The sequence below is a fragment of the Pseudophryne corroboree genome, chromosome 2, assembly GCF_028390025.1.
Source record: "Pseudophryne corroboree isolate aPseCor3 chromosome 2, aPseCor3.hap2, whole genome shotgun sequence".
Classification (NCBI taxonomy): Eukaryota; Metazoa; Chordata; class Amphibia; order Anura; family Myobatrachidae; genus Pseudophryne; species Pseudophryne corroboree.
In genome coordinates, this window is record NC_086445.1 from 947,002,216 (window position 1) to 947,023,301 (window position 21,086).

The window sequence follows — 21,086 nt, forward strand, 5'->3', positions numbered from 1 at the left end:
GCCAATGTGTATTTTGTTTTTTTTTATTGTGGAGGCCAATGTGTGTGTGGGTTTTTTTTGTTTGTTTTTTTACTGTGGGGGCCAATGTGTGTGGTTTTCCCTGTGGAGAGAAACATTGTTTGGTGTGCCGCAGGTTAAAACAGGTTGAAAATCACTGCCCTAGTGCCTAACTCTAATGTCGACACGAAATACAGACATTGTTAAAATGTTTACAGGCAATATGTTGAAGTCATAACGGTCTACATCTTAGTGTAGACACTGTAAATGTTGACCAAATGACTAGACCTCAGTTTGTTACTACTAAAGGTCATAATCGAATATGCCGTTTATCCCATACAAGAACACCCTAGAGTGGAAGTGATGGCTATGATAAGGCTTTAATTTACAAAGGCACACATTTAGAGGTTAACAGCACATAAGAAAGAAAATAATAATAAAACCATGGTTTCCAATATCTTCAAATCTAACAGCAAGCTAATGGAAAACAAAATATATATAAATAACGGTAAAACATGCCAACTACAAAAATGGTAAGTCCGATTTTATTATTCCAAAAGGGATATCACTAGATGTAAGCGTTTAGATAGAAGCTCTCAACTACAAATAAAAGATCGTTCTAGAGCAATAAATAAATTCCAGGTACTAATAAACCCCCAATTATTATTGCGTAGGTCGATATATATCAATGGCTGAGAATTGCGACAGCCCCAATATGCAAGGGAGAGCGATGTACCAAGCAGTGATAAGAGTGCATAAGTGAGCCAGTAGAGAAGTTGCATCCAATCAGCACTGAAGTAACATTTATAATTTGCATACTGTAAAATTATACAGAGCAGCTGATTGGTTGCCATGGGCAACTTCTCCACTCTCATCACTGCTTAGTATACCCACCCACCCAAGTGAGTTTCTAATTAAAATACATTTGCCTGGACTCACTCATAGGACTATTAAAACTTTGCTGTAATGCCAATGAGCTCATGAGTCAAACTGAAACGAGACATATTGATGCATTTTGTTATGAACAGATCAGAATTAATTGACATGCAATTTGAGAATCGGTTACCATGCATATGGCTGATGAAGTCATACTGTAGCTCGTAGGCCAACAATACAAGGTCTGTAATTCTATAAACAACTCGTGTAGCTAGTTAGTAGCCACTTATAAGTCCACAAAGAAAACGTATGCACCCGCTGAGTTTAAGTAGGAACATTATACAGAATTTTACATTGGAGCAGACCGGAGATGGCTGCACTGCGCGAGAAGATGGGACATTTGTACAGAAGAAAGGGGTCACTGTCCTATATACAATTAGTATTACACAAGTCACTGTAGTGTTCATTAACAAGCAAAAGCCACGTAGGTTCCTTCAATCCTCTTCAAAAATAAATTCTTCTGTAAAGCAGGTATTGTGCAGTTCCATTGGTAGCTAAGATACAAGTCCACACAGAGCAGAGGGGTTAGCTATCGTGAAACCGTTAATCTACCCCTAGAGCCTTGAGCTGGCGTTCTATCTCCTCATCTGAAATGGTTGATGATTTGGCAGTAGACGCGGAGGGAAGGCCTTTGGCAGCTGACGGTGCTTTTGCCATCTGAAACGTGAACAGGAAAGCAATTATGTGTGATCCGCAGCAAACTCCATAGACATGAGACCGTACAATGTTAGGGTCAAGTTTTAGAGCATCAAGTGTCCAGATAAAGAGAAAGTGGTGTACATGCATTGCATGAATACCAGTAGAACATGTAAGTGATAGCAGTTTTGATACTATATGAAACAAATTATTTTGGTACAAACTCACTTATCTTACAATAGTTACAACATAAATGGTATGTGTGTGTTAGGGACAGAGCAAAAGACTGACATAAAAGTTTATTTTGACCAGAATCGGCTTCAAAGTAACTAACTCAAAGTAACTACACCGGAGGCTGGTTCTACCTCAGTAACGGTGGCGGCAGCATTAGGTCGGCAAGCTGCTTGGTAAAATAGCTCTTAACTAACCACATGGCTGCAGCTCTGCTAAATGAGAGTAATGTCCCCCATACATACAGTGGCCCCGATTCCCCGACCCACCATTAGGCGGCCGACGATGATCAGTGTTCCCTCGGGGAGATTAAACATACAGTTTTCTCTATGTGATTTATGGGGGTCATAAGCCTTCATCTCTATTCACACCATATACTTCCAACATGTTCACACATTCATAGCATCAGAAAACAGAATTACAACACACCTTGCTTCCATCATACACCTAAGGAAGCAACATGTACCCATTTCTGAGAGTGTAAAGGCTTGTAATGGCACTGGAACGCTAAAGCATTTCTTTCTGACCTACACTCATATGCACACATACCTTTCCTGAGATTTCAATTCCGATTTCATCCAACACCTGATTGACAATGTCCTGGCTTTCTTCCTCATCTTCAGATGCATCGAAAATATCATCCAGGGTGTCGTTTACTGTGTGGCACAAAAACGTCAAATTACTAAAGATCAAAACTAGAAAAGTCACCGCCTAAACATCCACAGAGTAAAGTCAGTTTTAGTTCTTTCAGATAAGTCAGTTTCTTTGGGAAATAACTCCATTGGAGATCCCATGTGAGACATGGACCATTAACTACTTTCTGACTGATGTCACTATTGACTCCCGGGAGAGACTGGGAGAGAAACCGGCCGAGTCATGTTGGGAGGAGGTCAGAGAGGAGTAACCACAAACTCTCTATCCACCAGGATAAAATACAGCTGTACATAAAATCTATTATAGTCTGATATTACACCCGGCCCAGGAAGAATCTCCTGAACGTTTCCAACAGCCAGCACAATGTGTTGTAGAATATGGGGTCACAGGACAACAATAACCTGCATAGGGTGGACTTGCCCATGAATACCTCCCTACCTGGGGCAAGGTCCACTCCATGCTGAAACAATATATAAAGATCCCTGGTGCTTCCTCCTTTGAAGGCATGTAGTCCCCACTGGTACATTATACAATGGTGCAAACACCCCCATGGTCCTAAATTAAGGACTTTAGAGTCTCTTCACTATATCCTTGGATGCCCTGCCATGTGGAATCAACTCTCCATTCATATAGAATGACAGAAGATTGGACTTGTATTATAATTTATAGGTAACTTTACCATCATATTTTCATTCTGTACCTTGCAAAAAATGCAATCACTACTTTGTACGTTTTCCTTCCTGCTCTTTTAGCTCTCCCACCTCCTGCAGGTTACAGTCTGACACAACGTGTGTAATATACATACACACACACTATATATATATATATATATATATATATATATATATATATATATATATATATATATATATATATATATATATATACATACATATACATATATATATATATACACACACACACACATTGTAGATTGTTTCTTCCATAAAAATGCATACAATTCTAAGTTATTTCTACTACCCTTCTTCAGTATTGAAAAGTAATTATTTATTACTTTAGATTCTATTATAATAGCTGCAATAATAATTTATCTCAATACAATCTCTAATACCAATACCCATATCTAATAATTCCCTATAGATTGTAAACTTGCGAGCAGGGCCTTCCTACCTCTGTCTGTTTTTACCCAGTTTTTTTCTATTACTGTTCTAGTTGTAAAGCGCAACGGAATATGCTGCATTGTATAAGAAACTGTTAATAAATAAATAAATAAAATAAATAATACAAAAAAAAAAAAAAGAAAAAAAAAAGAAAGAGGTTAAAGGTGCAGTGTGCTTTTAGCTGCAGACCCCGAGCCTGATCTGAAGGAATAATAGCTACTGAATGATATGCAGCTCTATACAGAAGCCTCAGGTGAACAGATTTATTCAGCAGCAGTATTAAAATTTCTCATTACCATATTTAGACAGGTAGATTTCTAATGTGTTTTAATACCCAGATGTTTCTGGTCAATCTGTTCACAACAATGATGACAGAAGTTAGTCAGCTGGTAGTCTGTAATTCTGTAGAACAATTTACACTTGTCTGCCACATGGGGGAGCCCTTGAGAGAGACTGATATTTTATTGTGATTATCAGACGTAGTTTAGAGCGCTGCTTTGCCTGGAACTGGCGTTACATTAGGGAGCATATAGACAGATACTAGTAAAACTTTCCTAGCCACTGTACATAATAATATGATGATAATTGTGGAAGGTGCGTCTGTACAGGTGCAAATTATTAATCTAATATGTCAGAATGGAACCACATCTGCTGATGATGGATATAAGGTGTTGTTTATTGGAATACGTATGGTATAAAGTGTAAAATAGGTGATGTGAAAATGCAAATTAAACAAATGCTGTAATACAATAAGCATGTAAAAAAGGGCTCAAAGCGAGAACACAATGTAAAGATAAACTAAATAAAGTGGAAATATTAGGAAACTTCTGAACTGTCATGTTGAGGATAAATGCTGGTTTCACATACACAAACATAAACGGCAATGATGCTTGATTCATTGGGTAAATGTCTCCGAGCTGTACAATGCCACTACCGGGCTGCTGGCAAATACGGACAGTCTGGATAATCTTTTATCAACGTTCTTACATTGTCTTATGGAAGTTCTTTACATTGTGTTCCCACTTTTTAAGCCCTATTTATTTGCTTATTGTATTACAGCATTTATTGTTTTAATGTGTAAATGACACTACTGCACATTGTGGAAAGACGCAAACAAAAATAAGATACAAAATAAACAAAAAGAAAATCTGAAAAAGTAACAAAAAAAGAAGAGTAAAGATACAAGTTTTCTTTATACAAGCAACGACGGCCAAAGACAGACAACATAGATCTGTATGACTGAACGGGAAGGTATTTCCGGAAAAACAAAGACTTACTCATTTCTTCTGTCATTTCCATTTTCATATTCTCTTTCTGGAAATTCTGCATTGTTTGCAGTGTTTTCTGTGGATCCATTTTCTTGTTGACTGCTTGCATAGTCTACCAAAAAAAAAAAAAAGTCAGATCATACTTCCAAACTAGCTAGAACACAGTAATTCAAAAGGTAAACCAGAATGAAACTACTTCTAATTAACACAAAGTATAAATTAGTATGTGACGGTATAGCTGTACGTGGCAATGTCCGGCCACGGGATGCTCCACACACCGTTTCACTGCTGCGACAGCCATGCAGAATGTGGCCTTATAAAGTCATACTGGGTTTCATCTCAGAGAGGCCCTCACCTTAGCTGTAGTGGACATGGCTCCGGCCATCTTCATCTGTGAGCTCATGACTTTGGTCTGCGTTGACATGGATGTGACCTTTGAACTGACGGCATAGGTTCGAGTTTTTTGCTTACGCAGTTGCACTAACTGCTTTGCCATCACCCTGCAGGCATCTTTGTTACCAGTCTTTGCCATCTTTTTTATTTCCATTTCCTGAGGAGAAAAACAAAATAGGATCATAACAATATTAAAGCTGTGAAAGCAAGTAACAGCCTGTGAGGTTCAGGCTGTTCGGGAATTTCTGCTAGTCTGCTCATCGTTTTAAAGCGGCAATCAGGTTGGTTTTGCCTTGTACAATGATTGCCGCTTTAAAACTATGGTCAGATTGGCAGAAATTCCTGAAGACCGTAAACCTCGCAGGCTGTTACATAATGCCCCATGACTGATAAATGTATATTTTTCATGTCCTGAATACCACACGTGGAGTGGACATTGCTTGGGAAACATTATACCGAGTGCACATCTCCTTTAACACAGGTTAATTCAGACAGGAGAAAATGTAGCTATAGGTTCATTTATCTTAAATGGAGAACTTCATTGTGCTCGTTTACATAAAACCTGACTCCAGTCACAACTTCTCGAACCACAGGGGTCACAAAGTTAAACAGACAATTTCCTTGGAAAAAAAAAAAAAAAAAGACTCTGAAACCCGCATTCCCAGGATGAGTATGTATTGCCCAGGCCTTGCACTGTAGCTGGAGGGTTTAATAAAACCGAGTACTGGCCTAACAGTGGAGGTCTCACTGGGACCCACCTGGTTCTGCTGCTTTTTTTTTTTTTTTAAGTCAACAAAAAGTTTATTTTAAAACGTACAATTAGATTAAATAAAGGGTAATTACCTAAATACAATTTAGGTATCTAAATAGACAAGTTGCTATTGTGCAAGGCCAGCAGTTAGAGTATTAGTATGCAATGTCTTGTGTTAAAAACACATGCAAAATAATAAAAAATAATAATAATAATAATAATAATAATAAAAATAAAAAAATAAAAAGACAGAAACATGAAAAGGGAGCTTAAGTTACAGCACTAAAATGGACCCAGCGGGGAAAATACATTTAAAAGTTTATTTAGATACTAAAAACTTTTTTCAAAAATTCCTGCCTCACAATAAGATAACTTCACAATGTTCTTGTATGTCATATCAGGCAATATGGGGCTCATTAGGTTTTACAAGAGACTGAAAAGCTGCCTTTTCGACAGAACAAACCAATGAAGCTAGTGGGAACATGTCTGCAGGAATGTATGGATAGAATAAGGTTGGTGATTGGTGAATTTAGGCACTGCTATTACATTGGTCATATTTACAAAGGTAAAGACTTCAATAACCAATGGTCCAGCTACCTCTCTGCCATCTAGTCTGTCTCAGGTCTATAATCTCCGTAGTACCTGTGTGTACTTGTTCTGAATTTCTGCACATCTGTTACAGTACAGACTTGTTAATGATGTGGTGCCTTACAAATAAGCAATGACTGCTATGGTACTTTTATGCATACGCTTTTCAGAACTACTTTCTCTGCAGGCTATTCTGATTGTCTGATTATTGTGCCTCTCTATGTGCACATGCAACCTAAAAATCCGGCCTAGACTAAAGGTGCATACACACGGAGAGATTTTGACTATGAGAGAGATTTTGACTGAGAGATTTCCCTTGAACTGGCAGTAGGAGATTTTGACTAACTTTTCCAGCGATTTTGGCTAACTCATTTAAGCAAGGGGATGCTTTTTCTTTTCCAGCGACCTAGCCAAAATTGACTTGCCTGCACAGTCTATTTTTAGCACACGATAGCGACCTGGCGGGGACGCGCTTCGCTATCGCTGGCTGTGTACACACAGAGCAATATGCATTAACTTTCTGAGCGATTTTGACGATATATTCAAAACCGCTCAGCTATATCGCTCCGTGTGTATGGACCTTAAGCTTGTTCCAATCCCATAATAATACTAAAAACAATAGCAGGTATAAGCGCAGGGCTAGGAATATGTTGCATAGAAGTCTGTAAATGAGATTACAGATGGAGTTCATATCAAGTGTAAATAAATAGCAAAATAAACAAAAATAGAATACAAATTTTAAATCAATAAAGAATTAAGATGTGAAGTAAGAAATAAAAAAGGGACAAGTACAAATGGGAGACATTACAGATACAGGAAAAATATCGGACTACAATAAATGGCTAAAAATGAACGACGTTGGAATCTGATGGAAATAATAAGAATTTACTTACCGATAATTCTATTTCTCGTAGTCCGTAGTGGATGCTGGGGACTCCGTAAGGACCATGGGGAATAGCGGCTCCGCAGGAGACTGGGCACAAAAGTAAAGCTTTAGAACTACCTGGTGTGCACTGGCTCCTCCCCCTATGACCCTCCTCCAAGCCTCAGTTAGGATACTGTGCCCGGACGAGCGTACACAATAAGGAAGGATTTTGAATCCCGGGTAAGACTCATACCAGCCACACCAATCACACCGTACAACTCGTGATCTAAACCCAGTTAACAGCATGATAACAGAGGAGCCTCTAGAAAAGATGGCTCACTACAGCAATAACCCGATTTTCTGGTAACAATAACTATGTATCAGTATTGCAGACAATCCGCACTTGGGATGGGCGCCCAGCATCCACTACGGACTACGAGAAATAGAATTATCGGTAAGTAAATTCTTATTTTCTCTAACGTCCTAAGTGGATGCTGGGGACTCCGTAAGGACCATGGGGATTATACCAAAGCTCCCAAACGGGCGGGAGAGTGCGGATGACTCTGCAGCACCAAATGAGAGAACTCCAGGTCCTCCTCAGCCAGGGTATCAATTTTGTAGAATTTTACAAACGTATTTGCTCCTGACCAAGTAGCTGCTTGGCAAAGTTGTAAAGCCGAGACCCCTCGGGCAGCCGCCCAAGATGAGCCCATCTTCCTTGTGGAGTGGGCATTTACAGATTTTTGGCTGTGGCAGGCCTGCCACAGAATGTGCAAGCTGAATTGTACTACAAATCCAACGAGCAATAGTCTGCTTAGAAGCAGGAGCACCCAGCTTGTTGGGTGCATACAGGATAAGCAGCGAGTCAGATTTTCTGACTCCAGCCGTCCTGGAAACATATTTTCAGGGCCCTGACAACGTCTAGCAACTTGGAGTCCTCCAAGTCCCTAGTAGCCGCAGGCACCACAATAGGTTGGTTCAGGTGAAACGCTGAAACCACCTTAGGGAGAAACTGAGGACGAGTCCTCAATTCCGCCCTGTCCGAATGGAAAATCAGATAAGGGCTTTTACAGGATAAAGCCGCCAATTCTGACACGCGCCTGGCCCAGGCCAGGGCCAACAGCATGACCACTTTCCATGTGAGATATTTTAACTCCACAGATTTAAGTGGTTCAAACCAATGTGACTTTTGGAACCCAAAAACTACATTGAGATCCCAAGGTGCCACTGGAGGCACAAAAGGAGGCTGTATATGCAGTACCCCTTTTACAAACGTCTGAACTTCAGGAACTGAAGCTAGTTCTTTCTGGAAGAAAATTGACAGGGCCGAAATTTGAACCTTAATGGACCCCAATTTCAGGCCCATAGACACTCCTGTTTGCAGGAAATGTAGGAATCGACCCAGTTGAATTTCCTCCGTCGGGCCTTACTGGCCTCGCACCACGCAACATATTTTCGCCAAATGCGGTGATAATGTTTTGCGGTTACATCCTTCCTGGCTTTGATCAGGATAGGGATGACTTCATCCGGAATGCCTTTTTTCCTTCAGGATCCGGCGTTCAACCGCCATGCCGTCAAACGCAGCCGCGGTAAGTCTTGGAACAGACAGGGTCCTTGCTGGAGCAGGTCCCTTCTTAGAGGTAGAGGCCACGGATCCTCCGTGAGCATCTCTTGAAGTTCCGGTTACCAAGTCCTTCTTGGCCAATCCGGAGCCACGAATATAGTGCTTACTCCTCTCCATCTGATCAATCTCAATACCTTGGGTATGAGAGGCAGATGAGGGAACACATACACTGACTGGTACACCCACGGTGTTACCAGAGCGTCTACAGCTATTGCCTGAGGGTCCCTTGACCTGGCGCAATACCTGTCGAGTTTTTCCCAACGGTTTATAATCATGTGGAAGACTTCTGGGTGAAGTCCCCACTCTCCCGGGTGGAGGTCGTGTCTGCTGAGGAAGTCTGCTTCCCAGTTGTCCACTCCCGGAATTGCTGACAGTGCTATCACATGATTTTCCGCCCAGCGAAGAATCCTTGCAGCTTCTGCCATTGCCCTCCTGCTTCTTGTGCCACCCTGTCTGTTTACGTGGGTGACTGCCGTGATGTTGTCCGACTGGATCAACACCGGCTGACCTTGAAGCAGAGGTCTTGCTAAGCTTAGAGCATTGTAAATGACCCTTAGCTTCAGGATATTTATGTGAAGTGATGTCTCCAGGCTTGACCATAAGCCCTGGAAATTCCTTCCCTGTGTGACTGCTCCCCAGCCTCGCGGGCTGGCATCCGTGGTCACCAGGACCCAGTCCTGAATGCCAAATCTGCGGCCCTCTAGAAGATGAGCACTCTGCAACCAACACAGCAGGGACACCCTTGTTCTTGGTGACAGGGTTATCCGCTGATGCATCTGAAGATGCGACCCGGACCATTTGTCCAGCAGGTCCCACTGGAAAGTTCTTGCGTGGAATCTGCCGAATGGGATTGCTTCGTAGGAAGCCACCATTTTACCCAGAACCCTTGTGCATTGATTCACTGAGACTTGGCTCGGTTTTAGGAGGTTCCTGACTAGCTCGGATAACTCCCTGGCTTTCTCCTCCGGGAGAAACACCTTTTTCTGGACTGTGTCCAGGATCATCCCTAGGAACAGAAGACGAGTCGTCGGAACCAGCTGCGATTTTGGAATATTGAGAATCCAATCGTGCTGCCGCAACACTACCTGAGATAGTGCTACACCGACCTCCAACTGTTCCCTGGATCTTACCCTTATCAGGGAATCGTCCAAGTAAGGGATAACTAAAATTCCCTTCCATCGAAGGAATTTCATCATTTCGGCCATTACCTTGGTAAAGACCCGGGGTGCCGTGGACCATCCATACGGCAGCGTCTGAACTGATAGTGACAGTTCTGTACCATAAACCTGAGGTACCCTTGGTGAGAAGGGTAAATTTGGACATGAAGGTAAGCATCCTTGATGTCCCGAGACATCATGTAGTCCCCTTCTTCCAGGTTCGCAATCACTGCTCTGAGTGACTCAATCTTGAATTTGAACCTCTGTATGTAAGTGTTCAAAGATTTTAGATTTAGAATCGGTCTCACCGAGCCGTCCGGCTTCGGTACCACAACAGTGTGGAATAATACCCCGTTCCCTGTTGCAGGAGGGGTGCCTTGATTATCACCTGCTGGGAATACGGCTTGTGAATGGCTTCCAAAACTGTCTCCCTGTCAGAAGGAGACATCGGTAAAGCCGACTTTAGGAAACGGCGAGGGGGAGACGTCTCGAATTCCAATTTGTACCCCTGAGATATCACCTGACGGATCCAGGGGTCTACTTGCGAGTGAGCCCACTGCGCGCTGAAATTCATTGAGACGGGCCCCCCACCGTGCCTGATTCTGCTTGTAAAGCCCCAGCGTCATACTGAGAGCTTGGCAGAGGCGGGAGAGGGTTTCTGTTCCTAGGAACTGGCTGATTTCTGCAGCCTTTTTCCTCTCCCTCTGTCACGGGGCAGAAATGAGGAACCTTTTGCCCGCTTGTCCACGAAAAGACTGCGCCTGATAATACGGCGTCTTCTCATGTTGAGAGGCGACCTGGGGTACAAACGTGGATTTCCCAGCTGTTGCCGTGGCCACCAGGTCTGAAAGACCGACCCCAAATAACTCCTCCCCTTAATAAGGCAATACTTCCAAATGCCGTTTAAAATCTGCATCACCTGACCACTGTCGTGTCCATAACCCTCTACTGGTAGAAATGGACAACGCACTTAGACTTGATGCCAGTCGGCAAATATTCCGCTGTGCATCACGCATATATAGAAATGCATCTTTTAAATGCTCTATAGGCAAAAATATACTGTCCCTATCTAGGGTATCAATATTTTCAGTCAGGGAATCCGACCACGCCAACCCAGCACTGCACATCCAGGCTGAGGCGATTGCTGGTCGCAGTATAACACCAGTATGTGTGTAAATACATTTTAGGATACCCTCCTGCTTTCTATCATCAGGATCCTTAAGGGCGGCCATCTCAGGAGAGGGTAGAGCCCTTACAAGCGTGTGAGCGCTTTATCCACCCTAGGGGGTGTTTCCCAACGCACCCTAACCTCTGGCGGGAAAGGATATAATGCCAATAACATTTTAGAAATTATCAGTTGTTATCGGGGGAAACCCACGCATCATCACACACCTCATTTAATTTCTCAGATTCAGGAAAACTACAGGTAGTTTTTCCTCACCGAACATAATACCCCTTTTTGGTGGTACTCGTATTATCAGAAATGTGTAAAACATTTTTCATTGCCTCGATCATGTAACGTGTGGCCCTACTGGAAGTCACATTTGTCTCTTCACCGTCGACACTGGAGTCAGTATCCGTGTCGGCGTCTATATCTGCCATCTGAGGTAACGGGCGCTTTAGAGCCCCTGACGGCCTATGAGACGTCTGGACAGGCACAAGCTGAGCAGCCGGCTGTCTCATGTCAACCACTGTCTTTTATACAGAGCTGACACTGTCACGTAATTCCTTCCAACAGTTCATCCACTCAGGTGTCGACCCCCTAGGGGGTGACATCACTATTACAGGCAATCTGCTCCGTCTCCACATCATTTTTCTCCTCATACATGTCGACACAAACGTACCGACATACAGCACACACACAGGGAATGCTCTGATAGAGGACAGGACCCCACTAGCCCTTTGGGGAGACAGAGGGAGAGTTTGCCAGCACACACCAGAGCGCTATATATATACAGGGATAACCTTATATAAGTGTTTTTCCCCTTATAGCTGCTGTATCTTTAATACTGCGCATAATTAGTGCCCCCCCTCTCTTTTTTAACCCTTTCTGTAGTGTAGTGACTGCAGGGGAGAGCCAGGGAGCTTCCCTCCAACGGAGCTGTGAGGGAAAATGGCGCCAGTGTGCTGAGGAGATAGGCTCCGCCCCCTTATCGGCGGCCTTATCTCCCGTTTTTCTATGTATTCTGGCAGGGGTTAAATGCATCCATATAGCCCAGGAGCTATATGTGATGCATTTTTTGCCATCCAAGGTGTTTTTATTGCGTCTCAGGGCGCCCCCCCCCAGCGCCCTGCACCCTCAGTGACCGGAGTGTGAAGTGTGCTGAGAGCAATGGCGCACAGCTGCAGTGCTGTGCGCTACCTTGTTGAAGACTGACGTCTTCTGCCGCCGATTTTCCGGACCTCTTCTGTCTTCTGGCTCTGTAAGGGGGCCGGCGGCGCGGCTCTGGGACCCATCCATGGCTGGGCCTGTGATCGTCCCTCTGGAGCTAATGTCCAGTAGCCTAAGAAGCCCAATCCACTCTGCACGCAGGTGAGTTCGCTTCTTCTCCCCTTAGTCCCTCGATGCAGTGAGCCTGTTGCCAGCAGGTCTCACTGAAAATAAAAAACCTAAAACTAAACTTTTCACTAAGCAGCTCAGGAGAGCCACCTAGTGTGCACCCTTCTCGTTCGGGCACAAAATCTTAACTGAGGCTTGGAGGAGGGTCATAGGGGGAGGAGCCAGTGCACACCAGGTAGTTCTAAAGCTTTACTTTTGTGCCCAGTCTCCTGCGGAGCCGCTATTCCCCATGGTCCTTACGGAGTCCCCAGCATCCACTTAGGACGTTAGAGAAATGTATTTATTGAGCTCATAAATTTGGCATGTGTGTCCAGGCAGTACATGACCCCGGTTACAACACCCTGCTTCTAGTACAGTAGTATCAAAAGGCTTGCACATTACATTCAATTGTATAACGTCTGGGTAGTAAGACACAATCATATTTCTGTCTCCTCTATAAGACATAGTCCTAGTAAGCAGATTTTCATCAATATGCACTCTGCTGTATTCAGACTAATGTTTACCACTCTATATTCCCTTGATGAAAGTCATTAATTTTCAGGTAGAAAGAAAATGTATGAAGAATTAAGACCTAAAGCACAAAAAAAAAAAAAAATCATCCTTCTACCGAATAAGATTCGTAGTAGTGCATGGAGTACATAAAACAGAACCACTAAAAGGTCCAGGAGTGATTAGTTCACTTACCAGCTGTTTCTCCTGCTTCTCCAAGGCTGTGCGGTCTCTGGTTATAGCCCTCTGAGTGCCTCTTAACTCCTTGTTCTGCTCCTTTATTATATCTGCAAGGAGGAAGAGAAATGTCTGATTAAATTCCGTGTGATCTATGTGTACTCCTCTCACCCGCTTTGTACCCTTGCTTCAAGAAAAAATTGTTTAATAATGTCTGTGATAAAACGTGCAGGGTCAATTATGTGATCACTGACGAACGCACTAATAACCTTCTGTAGCTATAGGATGACTGCACGTATAAATACTTTATATTCTACAGATTTAAGGCCACTGTATCTCATATCCATCAGCTTCTAATGCAGCTTTCACCTTCTGGTACTCCTCAGTAGTGAATAGCAAACTGCAAGAAAAGGGAGATATAAACACTGCTCAGGGGGTATATTAAATCTAATTAAGAGTGTTTACAGCCATAATTAGTTCTCAGCTTCAATGTCCCTTTAAAGCCATAAAAGCACATTCTTTACAATAAAACAGTGGTCTAGGATTACGGGAGAATTGTTAGATTTCTTCATATCACTATTTACCATTTCTTTTCCAGACAGGGTGTAATACAGGTCCTTTTATAGAGGTAGATTTAATTAAGCATGAGGTCCCATGGGAGCCTCGCGGGTGTTTCTGGTAATAAACATTGTAGTACCTTAGGTGCAAACAAAAACAAGCAATGTCCATTGCGGAATATCTGGCAGTGTGCGTAGGATCACTTAATTGATATTGCCCCATGAAGTGGCAATCATGGTATATTGGAAGCTTGGTGTAGCTGTTCAGCAAGAGGAGTTTATAGTGACCTCTTCGTCTATACAGAATGGTGGCCGCAATTTTTTTGTCTGACCAAATATTATAGTCAATGACACCTCAATTCACCCATTATTTCTGCTCATCACGTCCTGAGATGGCGAGCAGAAATGCGTGAAAAGTTACACTTCCGGGCATCCAAACTGCTGTTTCAGTAGTTTAATGGCTCAGTAATTTAAATGCGTTTAGATCCTGCAGCTATTGTTTCTGCGGATGGGCACGATAACATTTCAGCGCGTACCCCTGGGGCTAGCGAGCTGAAATGCACGAAAAGTGACCCGTTTGGGCACCCAAACCGGACTTTTCACATCATGCCCATTAGTTTAGTCGCGTTGAGTCACTTTACGTTGCTAAACATAACTGCTATGGGCGTGATAAAATAGAAAAACTCAATATTGCACCGGGATCTCCTGTCACTTTAGACGGTAGACGGTAGATCAAACGCGATATAACAATTGAATCTCGCCCAATAGCTCTGTTGGGTGGTCATTATTTAAGAGAGCACAAAAAAGAAATTGAATTCCTCCCTAGGGGTCAGTGACATCACTGAGGCATAAATAATGGAGAACTGTGACTTTTCCAAGACATGTAACATGTAAGGTACAGTATATTATCCATGGCTTTAAGGTTAATAAGCGTGAATGCTTTTATCTCCACACCCAAGGATAGTGCATTAATGAGGGAACCTACCCTGGGACTTCTACCACTCGCTAAGTGCCCCAGGTCTCTCTGATGGAGACTTGATGCAATGCTATCGCCTAATGGAATCGATCCAAACATAAACCCCCCCCCCCCCCCCCAGAAAAGATGGCATCAAACTGCAGGGGTCATGCAATCAGAGCCTGGCTGTCAGTCCAGCAACATGTAGCTTGTGCAGACCAGCCTGCAGTAACAGACATCTCATCCACCTTTACAGACCATATCCTCATTTAGTAAATCTTTATGCAGTATACCAATTTCTGGTGGTGTTCTTTCAAAAAACATAAGAGCTAAAATATTTGCAAAACATCTCTGTCTCCTGTCCCCAATGCAAAATGATTATCTAAGCTAGTAATCAGAATCAGTATGTCACTTATTATAGGGCTGGAAGAACATGGTTGTGTATGGTAACAAAGACACGCACCTCAGCAACCACAGGTGTCACCTTGTTGTACCCTGCCCAACCCAGCGACGTAGTAAGCAAGCTTTCAATGCAGGAGTGCAGTCCTGCCCAGTAACAGGGCTCTACATAGTACATATTATTGATGGGAACAATTCCACATCAGTCCATGCTGCTGCATTCCCATGTAATAAAGGTACATGCTTTATGGATTATATATATATATATATATATATATATATATATATATATATATATATATATATATATATATATATACACACACAGGGCTATAATAGAGTGTGCACATGGCTTGTTTGGTGGATCAGGAATATTGTGTCTGTATAACCTCCTTCAGCTTGATTTAATATCCTTGATTAAGCATGGATATTCTTAAAACCTGGACTGTTAAGTGCCTTGAGTTTGGGAAACCCTGGGTTACAGAATTGCTGCCTCCTAACTTTGGAAGCAGTATGTCCAGACCAAGTAATATAATTCAGTGTATGACACCACCAAACCACAAGCCTCCAGAGTAACAACACTGGCAGTGCAGTGTTACACTAATTAGATTTGTCATCATGTCACTAGGAATACAAAGTCAGAGCGTAAAGAGACTTATTTTCCCCTTGTAGTCTGGAAGAATTTCAAGCTGCTTAATATGTTGCTGCCTGATGTACGGCCACTACTAATGGAACTTGTATTGTAGCAAGTAGCGTTTTTCTTCCACAGAAAGGATAACATAGGGGGAACATGCTGGATTTCACTTCCAGCAGATACTAGACAACCACAAGGGGGAGAGGACAAAGCAGCCGCTATATCTTACAGAATACATAGGGCAGTGTTTTCCAAACTTAGTCCTAAAGGCACCCTACTGACTACTCTTAATGTCTGGACTGCTACACTGTGCCTTGAGAACAGACTTTGGGAAACACTGACAGGTAGTCAATCTACCATGCAGCAAAGTATCTGTAAATTGTGACACAGGAGCAAACCGAATGTCACTGTGTCATTTAGGGTAGGGATAATGACAATATACTGTGTACTACCGACTAATAAATTATGGACCAGCTGTAATTGCATGTGTTATAGAACCTTCATTTGTAACATATAGTGTGTGATATAGAATATATATATATATATATATATATATATATATATATATACACACACACACACACACATATATATATTATATATATATATATATATATATATATATATATAGATACACTTTTTTAGAAACACTTGTATTACATGTTTATACTGCCATCTACCAATTATTTTTGGCTGGGGCACTTGCAGAGGTGCATTGGGTTGGTCCAGAGCCAAATCAAATTATTTATGGTTCAAAGTGATAGGCAAAACCAGTGCTACTGGCTGTTAATCACAATACATGTGAACAATCAGAAGAACTACACCACCACATAAAAAAGGATGATAGGCAGGCACAGTTTACTTAATTTTATATTTTTTCCCCCAAAATGTACAAATAAAAAAAACTTTTATCGTAGGGGTGCACTGAAAAAAAAAAAAATGCTGACACTCTAGGGAGCCGTGATTCAAAGAAAGTTTGGGAAGCACCGTGTTATACAATTGGGCAGTAAAATTAATCACAGATGTTAATTTGTTCCCTGAATACAAAGGAAACAGACAGTAGAAGCATGATCTGATGAACGGACACTAGGAGACACAACCTATAGACTACACATGATTAAATTATACTCCGGAAAGCATTTTCGGTGACCTCCAATAGTTTGCTTTGAATTCATATTTACCAAAAAAAAAAAAAAAATTGGGAAGCCTGTATGTGTAATTTTTAGCTTTCACAGGAATGTCAATGTATATTTTTTTTGTACTGGTGGAGGTATGATGCGAAATCCTGAGAATCCCGAAAAACACGTACAAACTCCAAATTTGCAGCAATAATCCATGACCTTTACTCAGACAGGAGTAAAAAAAAAACTACAAAGTTTCACTTCCGTCAGGGAGATAGTCTGAGTCAGATTATTTTGTCCTGCCCCTATGATCACCTGATGGGTGAGTGACGTCAGTTTCAAGTCATACGCAATATCACGTGTGTAAATAGTAGTTACAAAGGGGAAGAAAAAAAAATCTACTTCCGGAAAGAAGTGTATACATAGTAACTCAATCTGTAATAGGTTTCAAAACATGAGTGACTTAAAAAAACAAAATACATATACATTATATATTTACAGTCAGGAAAATATAAGACAGGCGGCAGTTTGCTAGTTCAACAGAGAACACCAGCAGATTTTAGAGCTGCATTGCAGAGTGATTCGTTAAAACTTGTATAACACCAGAGCAACATGCTATGCTCACAAAATGCAGAGTCCCTAATAGCAGGCAGCGGTTCTCTGAAGATACTGTCACAGACATATCAAGCATCTCCGAAACACCAGCTACAGCACTGAAGGAATTAGGTCCCAGAAGTCTATAATCCAGAAAGACACTTACAGGGAACACACACAGTATTAAGTTAGTGCCGCAATATAAATGTTTTTTATGTTATCAAAGTTCATAAACACAATAATGAGCTAAAGGTGACCGACCAGCCATAATCCGGGTGCTGATATTATTATGTGCTTAGCTTTACACAATGCTGCCTGGAAGGTGTATTGGAAAATAAATGTAGCAGACACATGCACACTGCAGTGTCAGCCAGGCGGGGAGGACGCAGACACACAGGAACAGACACTCAGACATAATGACAGCTGTAGGGCAAGGTACAGAGCCATCCTGGGCACACACAGAGTGGCACAGTGACTGGCATTATATCAGAGCTCAGTGTACCAGGATATGGTCCTGACAATTAACTTATTATAGCAATACAGGGTTAATGCTGCATGGTGGGGGGACCCAAGGCACACAGGCTGGTAGGAGTACCCAATACTGTTAATAGGGGATGGTAATGATAGAGTGATGGGCAGCAGGTAAACAGGTGGCCAGCAACAGGCTGAGAAGTAGGGTGGGGTGGGGGGCACTATGAAGTGAAGAATGGTAGGGTGGGGGGCACTATGAAGTGGAGAATGGTGGGGGCACTATGTAGGGGAGAATTAGTGGTTGGCACTATGTATCTGGGGAAGGTGAGTAGGGGGCAGATGGCGACAGGGGGCACACCACAAGCAATAGGGGGTCAGAGGCACAGTCAGAGCAGTGTGACCAGTGTCTGCATGGGGCACACAGTGAGGGGCGCTGCAGAGCACTGTGTTATAGACTCTATCGGTCAGAGGAGGGCGAGGATTGGGCACACAGGTGACCTATGGCCCAGTGGGTTTCAGGCAGGGTGTGAGAGTTACACGGGCACCAGGTGTATAATAACAGTCACCTACCGTCCACCGTCTTCTTCTTAAACAGGGAGGCCATGTCTACTGCTGCTGCCGCCGCCCGCACTCTATTTCCTCATTCACTCTGCAACCAGGAACCGGTTACGCCGCTACTCCCACCACGTGACTCACCTAAGCCCCGCCCATTTTGCTGACATCACCGAGAGTGCACGCCCCCTCCTCCGCTGCTGCTGCTGCTGCTACTGCTACAGAAAGAAACATGAGCAGCATGAGTCAGAGGCAGATGACACACACCACGGCGGCCGCAGTGATACACTGCTCTTACAACACACACGTCACATCACATAGTGCTGCTGCACCTGCACCCTGAGCTCATATACCCCCCCACACCTGTACTAATGCTGTGTATTACACACCGCTTTCCTCTGTGTGATCTGTGTCCCCTACACCCTGAGCTCATATACCTCACACCTGTAATAATGCTGTGTATTACACACCGCTTTCCTCTGTGTGATCTGTGTCCCCTACACCCTGAGCTCATATACCTCACACCTGTAATAATGCTGTGTATTACACACCGCTTTCCTCTGTGTGATCTGTGTCCCCTACACCCTGAGCTCATATACCCCACACCTGTAATAATGCTGTGTATTACACACCGCTTTCCTCTGTGTGATCTGTGTCCCCTACACCCTGAGCTCATATACCCCACACCTGTAATAATAATGCTGTGTATTACACACCGCTTTCCTCTGTGTGATCTGTGTCCCCTACACCCTGAGCTCATATACCCCACACCTGTAATAATGCTGTGTATTACACACTGCTGCCCTATGGTGGTCATTCCGAGTTGTTCGCTAGCTGTAATCGTTTGCAGTGCAGCGATGAGGCAAAAAAATGGTACTTCTGCGCATGCGTATGCGGCGCAATGCGCATGCACAACGTACTTTCACAACGCAGATGTATTTAATTGCCTGCGCTAAGGGATTGAGCTGCTTTCTTAGATTAGATTTTTATGATGTTTAAAAGAAAGCGCTAGGGATGTTAGATGAAATATTGCACATGATAGTTACTAAAACCGTGAATATAAAAATTAATGTAAAGCGGTACCTGTAAAAAAGACAAAGTTGTTATTAATAAAATGTTTACACTCTTGAGTGGATGTGGAAGAGGAGGTGGCCGGCAACACTTTATTACTGCTGAATGTCCATGAATTCCTACCTTTCCCTGTGCTAAACTTCGTGCCGTGGAGCACACTGATTGCAGGGACCGCCGGGTGCCAATTGAGAAGCCGCTGGACGCCGCTGTGAGCACTGCGGCTCCGGTGTTGTTCGTCCGCGGCTGATGGTAGTTGGTGGTGCTGGCGGTGCTTCCGAGTACCGCTGAGTCCAGGGCTGGCAGCGTTCCCGTGTCCTGCTGTGTCCTCCGAGATGTACTCCGGCGTGATGTTGATATCAGCTGAAGTTGCAGCGGGTTCTGCTTGTGTTGCGGCTGTTGATGGATTTTCCTCTTTGTGTGTAAAAGATGATCTCCAACGCGTTTCATGCACTTTAATGCACTTTTTCGAGGAGTGAAGTGAAAAGAAATAATTTTATTGGGTTTATTTATACTAAAAAAACATGAACTTCCGGTGGAAATGACCTCATTTTTTGGTGGCAACCATGTGTTTGGTTTTTTGCTGTTAAAAGGTGAAAAAATTAATTATAACTGGTACCGCTTGTGATTAATGATTATTTCTTACTTTTAAAATTAAGTGAATGTATAAAGGTATTAGTTTTATAAGGAAAAATGGTTATTAATTAATTTTTTTATTATTATAAAAAGATAATTATTAATTTCTTTATTTTCGTAGAAAAGGATTAAGTTCTATTTCTATGTTTAGACCTCTCGGTGTCATGGTTTTTAAGTCAGAGATCCATTTAGTTTCTACCATTTTTAATTCTTCGGAGATGTTTCCACCTCTCCAGTTGGTATAGATTTTTTTAATTACCAGGAAGCTAGTTCCAGCAGGGTTCTTGTTGTGAACTTCTAGGTAGTGTTTTGAGACATTATGTGTGACCAAGCCTTTTTTTATATTATTAATATGTTCAGCAAATCTGACTTTTGCTTTTCGTTTTGTCTGTCCCACGTACTGGAGATTGCATGGGCATTGTAAAAATTACCCCTTCTGTGTCACAACTCAATGCTTGATTAATTTGATAAGTTTTTCCAGTGACTATCGATGAGAAGCTAGTTGTTTTCTTTGTTGTTCTGTTGCTTATGTCACATGCCTTACAGTTGAGACATTGTCTGAATCCTTTGTTGTTTGAATCATAGTCTTTTTTGCCCAGTTGATGTAGATGGCTTTTTGTTATTGTTTGTTTTATGGATTGTGCTCGTCGAT

General features: G+C 42.6%; 1 protein-coding gene across 1 annotated transcript; it reads right to left on the minus strand.

Moving 5' to 3' along the window:
• Window positions 1-358: 358 nt before the first annotated feature.
• On the minus strand, window positions 359-18,887 carry CHMP2B (charged multivesicular body protein 2B). Its single transcript, XM_063956305.1, has 6 exons — window positions 18,749-18,887; window positions 13,466-13,557; window positions 5,199-5,393; window positions 4,853-4,955; window positions 2,350-2,456; window positions 359-1,590 (listed from the first exon to the last, which is right to left on the minus strand). The coding sequence occupies exons 1-6, from the start codon at window positions 18,780-18,782 to the stop codon at window positions 1,477-1,479; spliced, it is 645 nt and encodes a 214-aa protein (XP_063812375.1). The 5' UTR covers window positions 18,783-18,887; the 3' UTR covers window positions 359-1,476.
• Window positions 18,888-21,086: the final 2,199 nt, after the last annotated feature.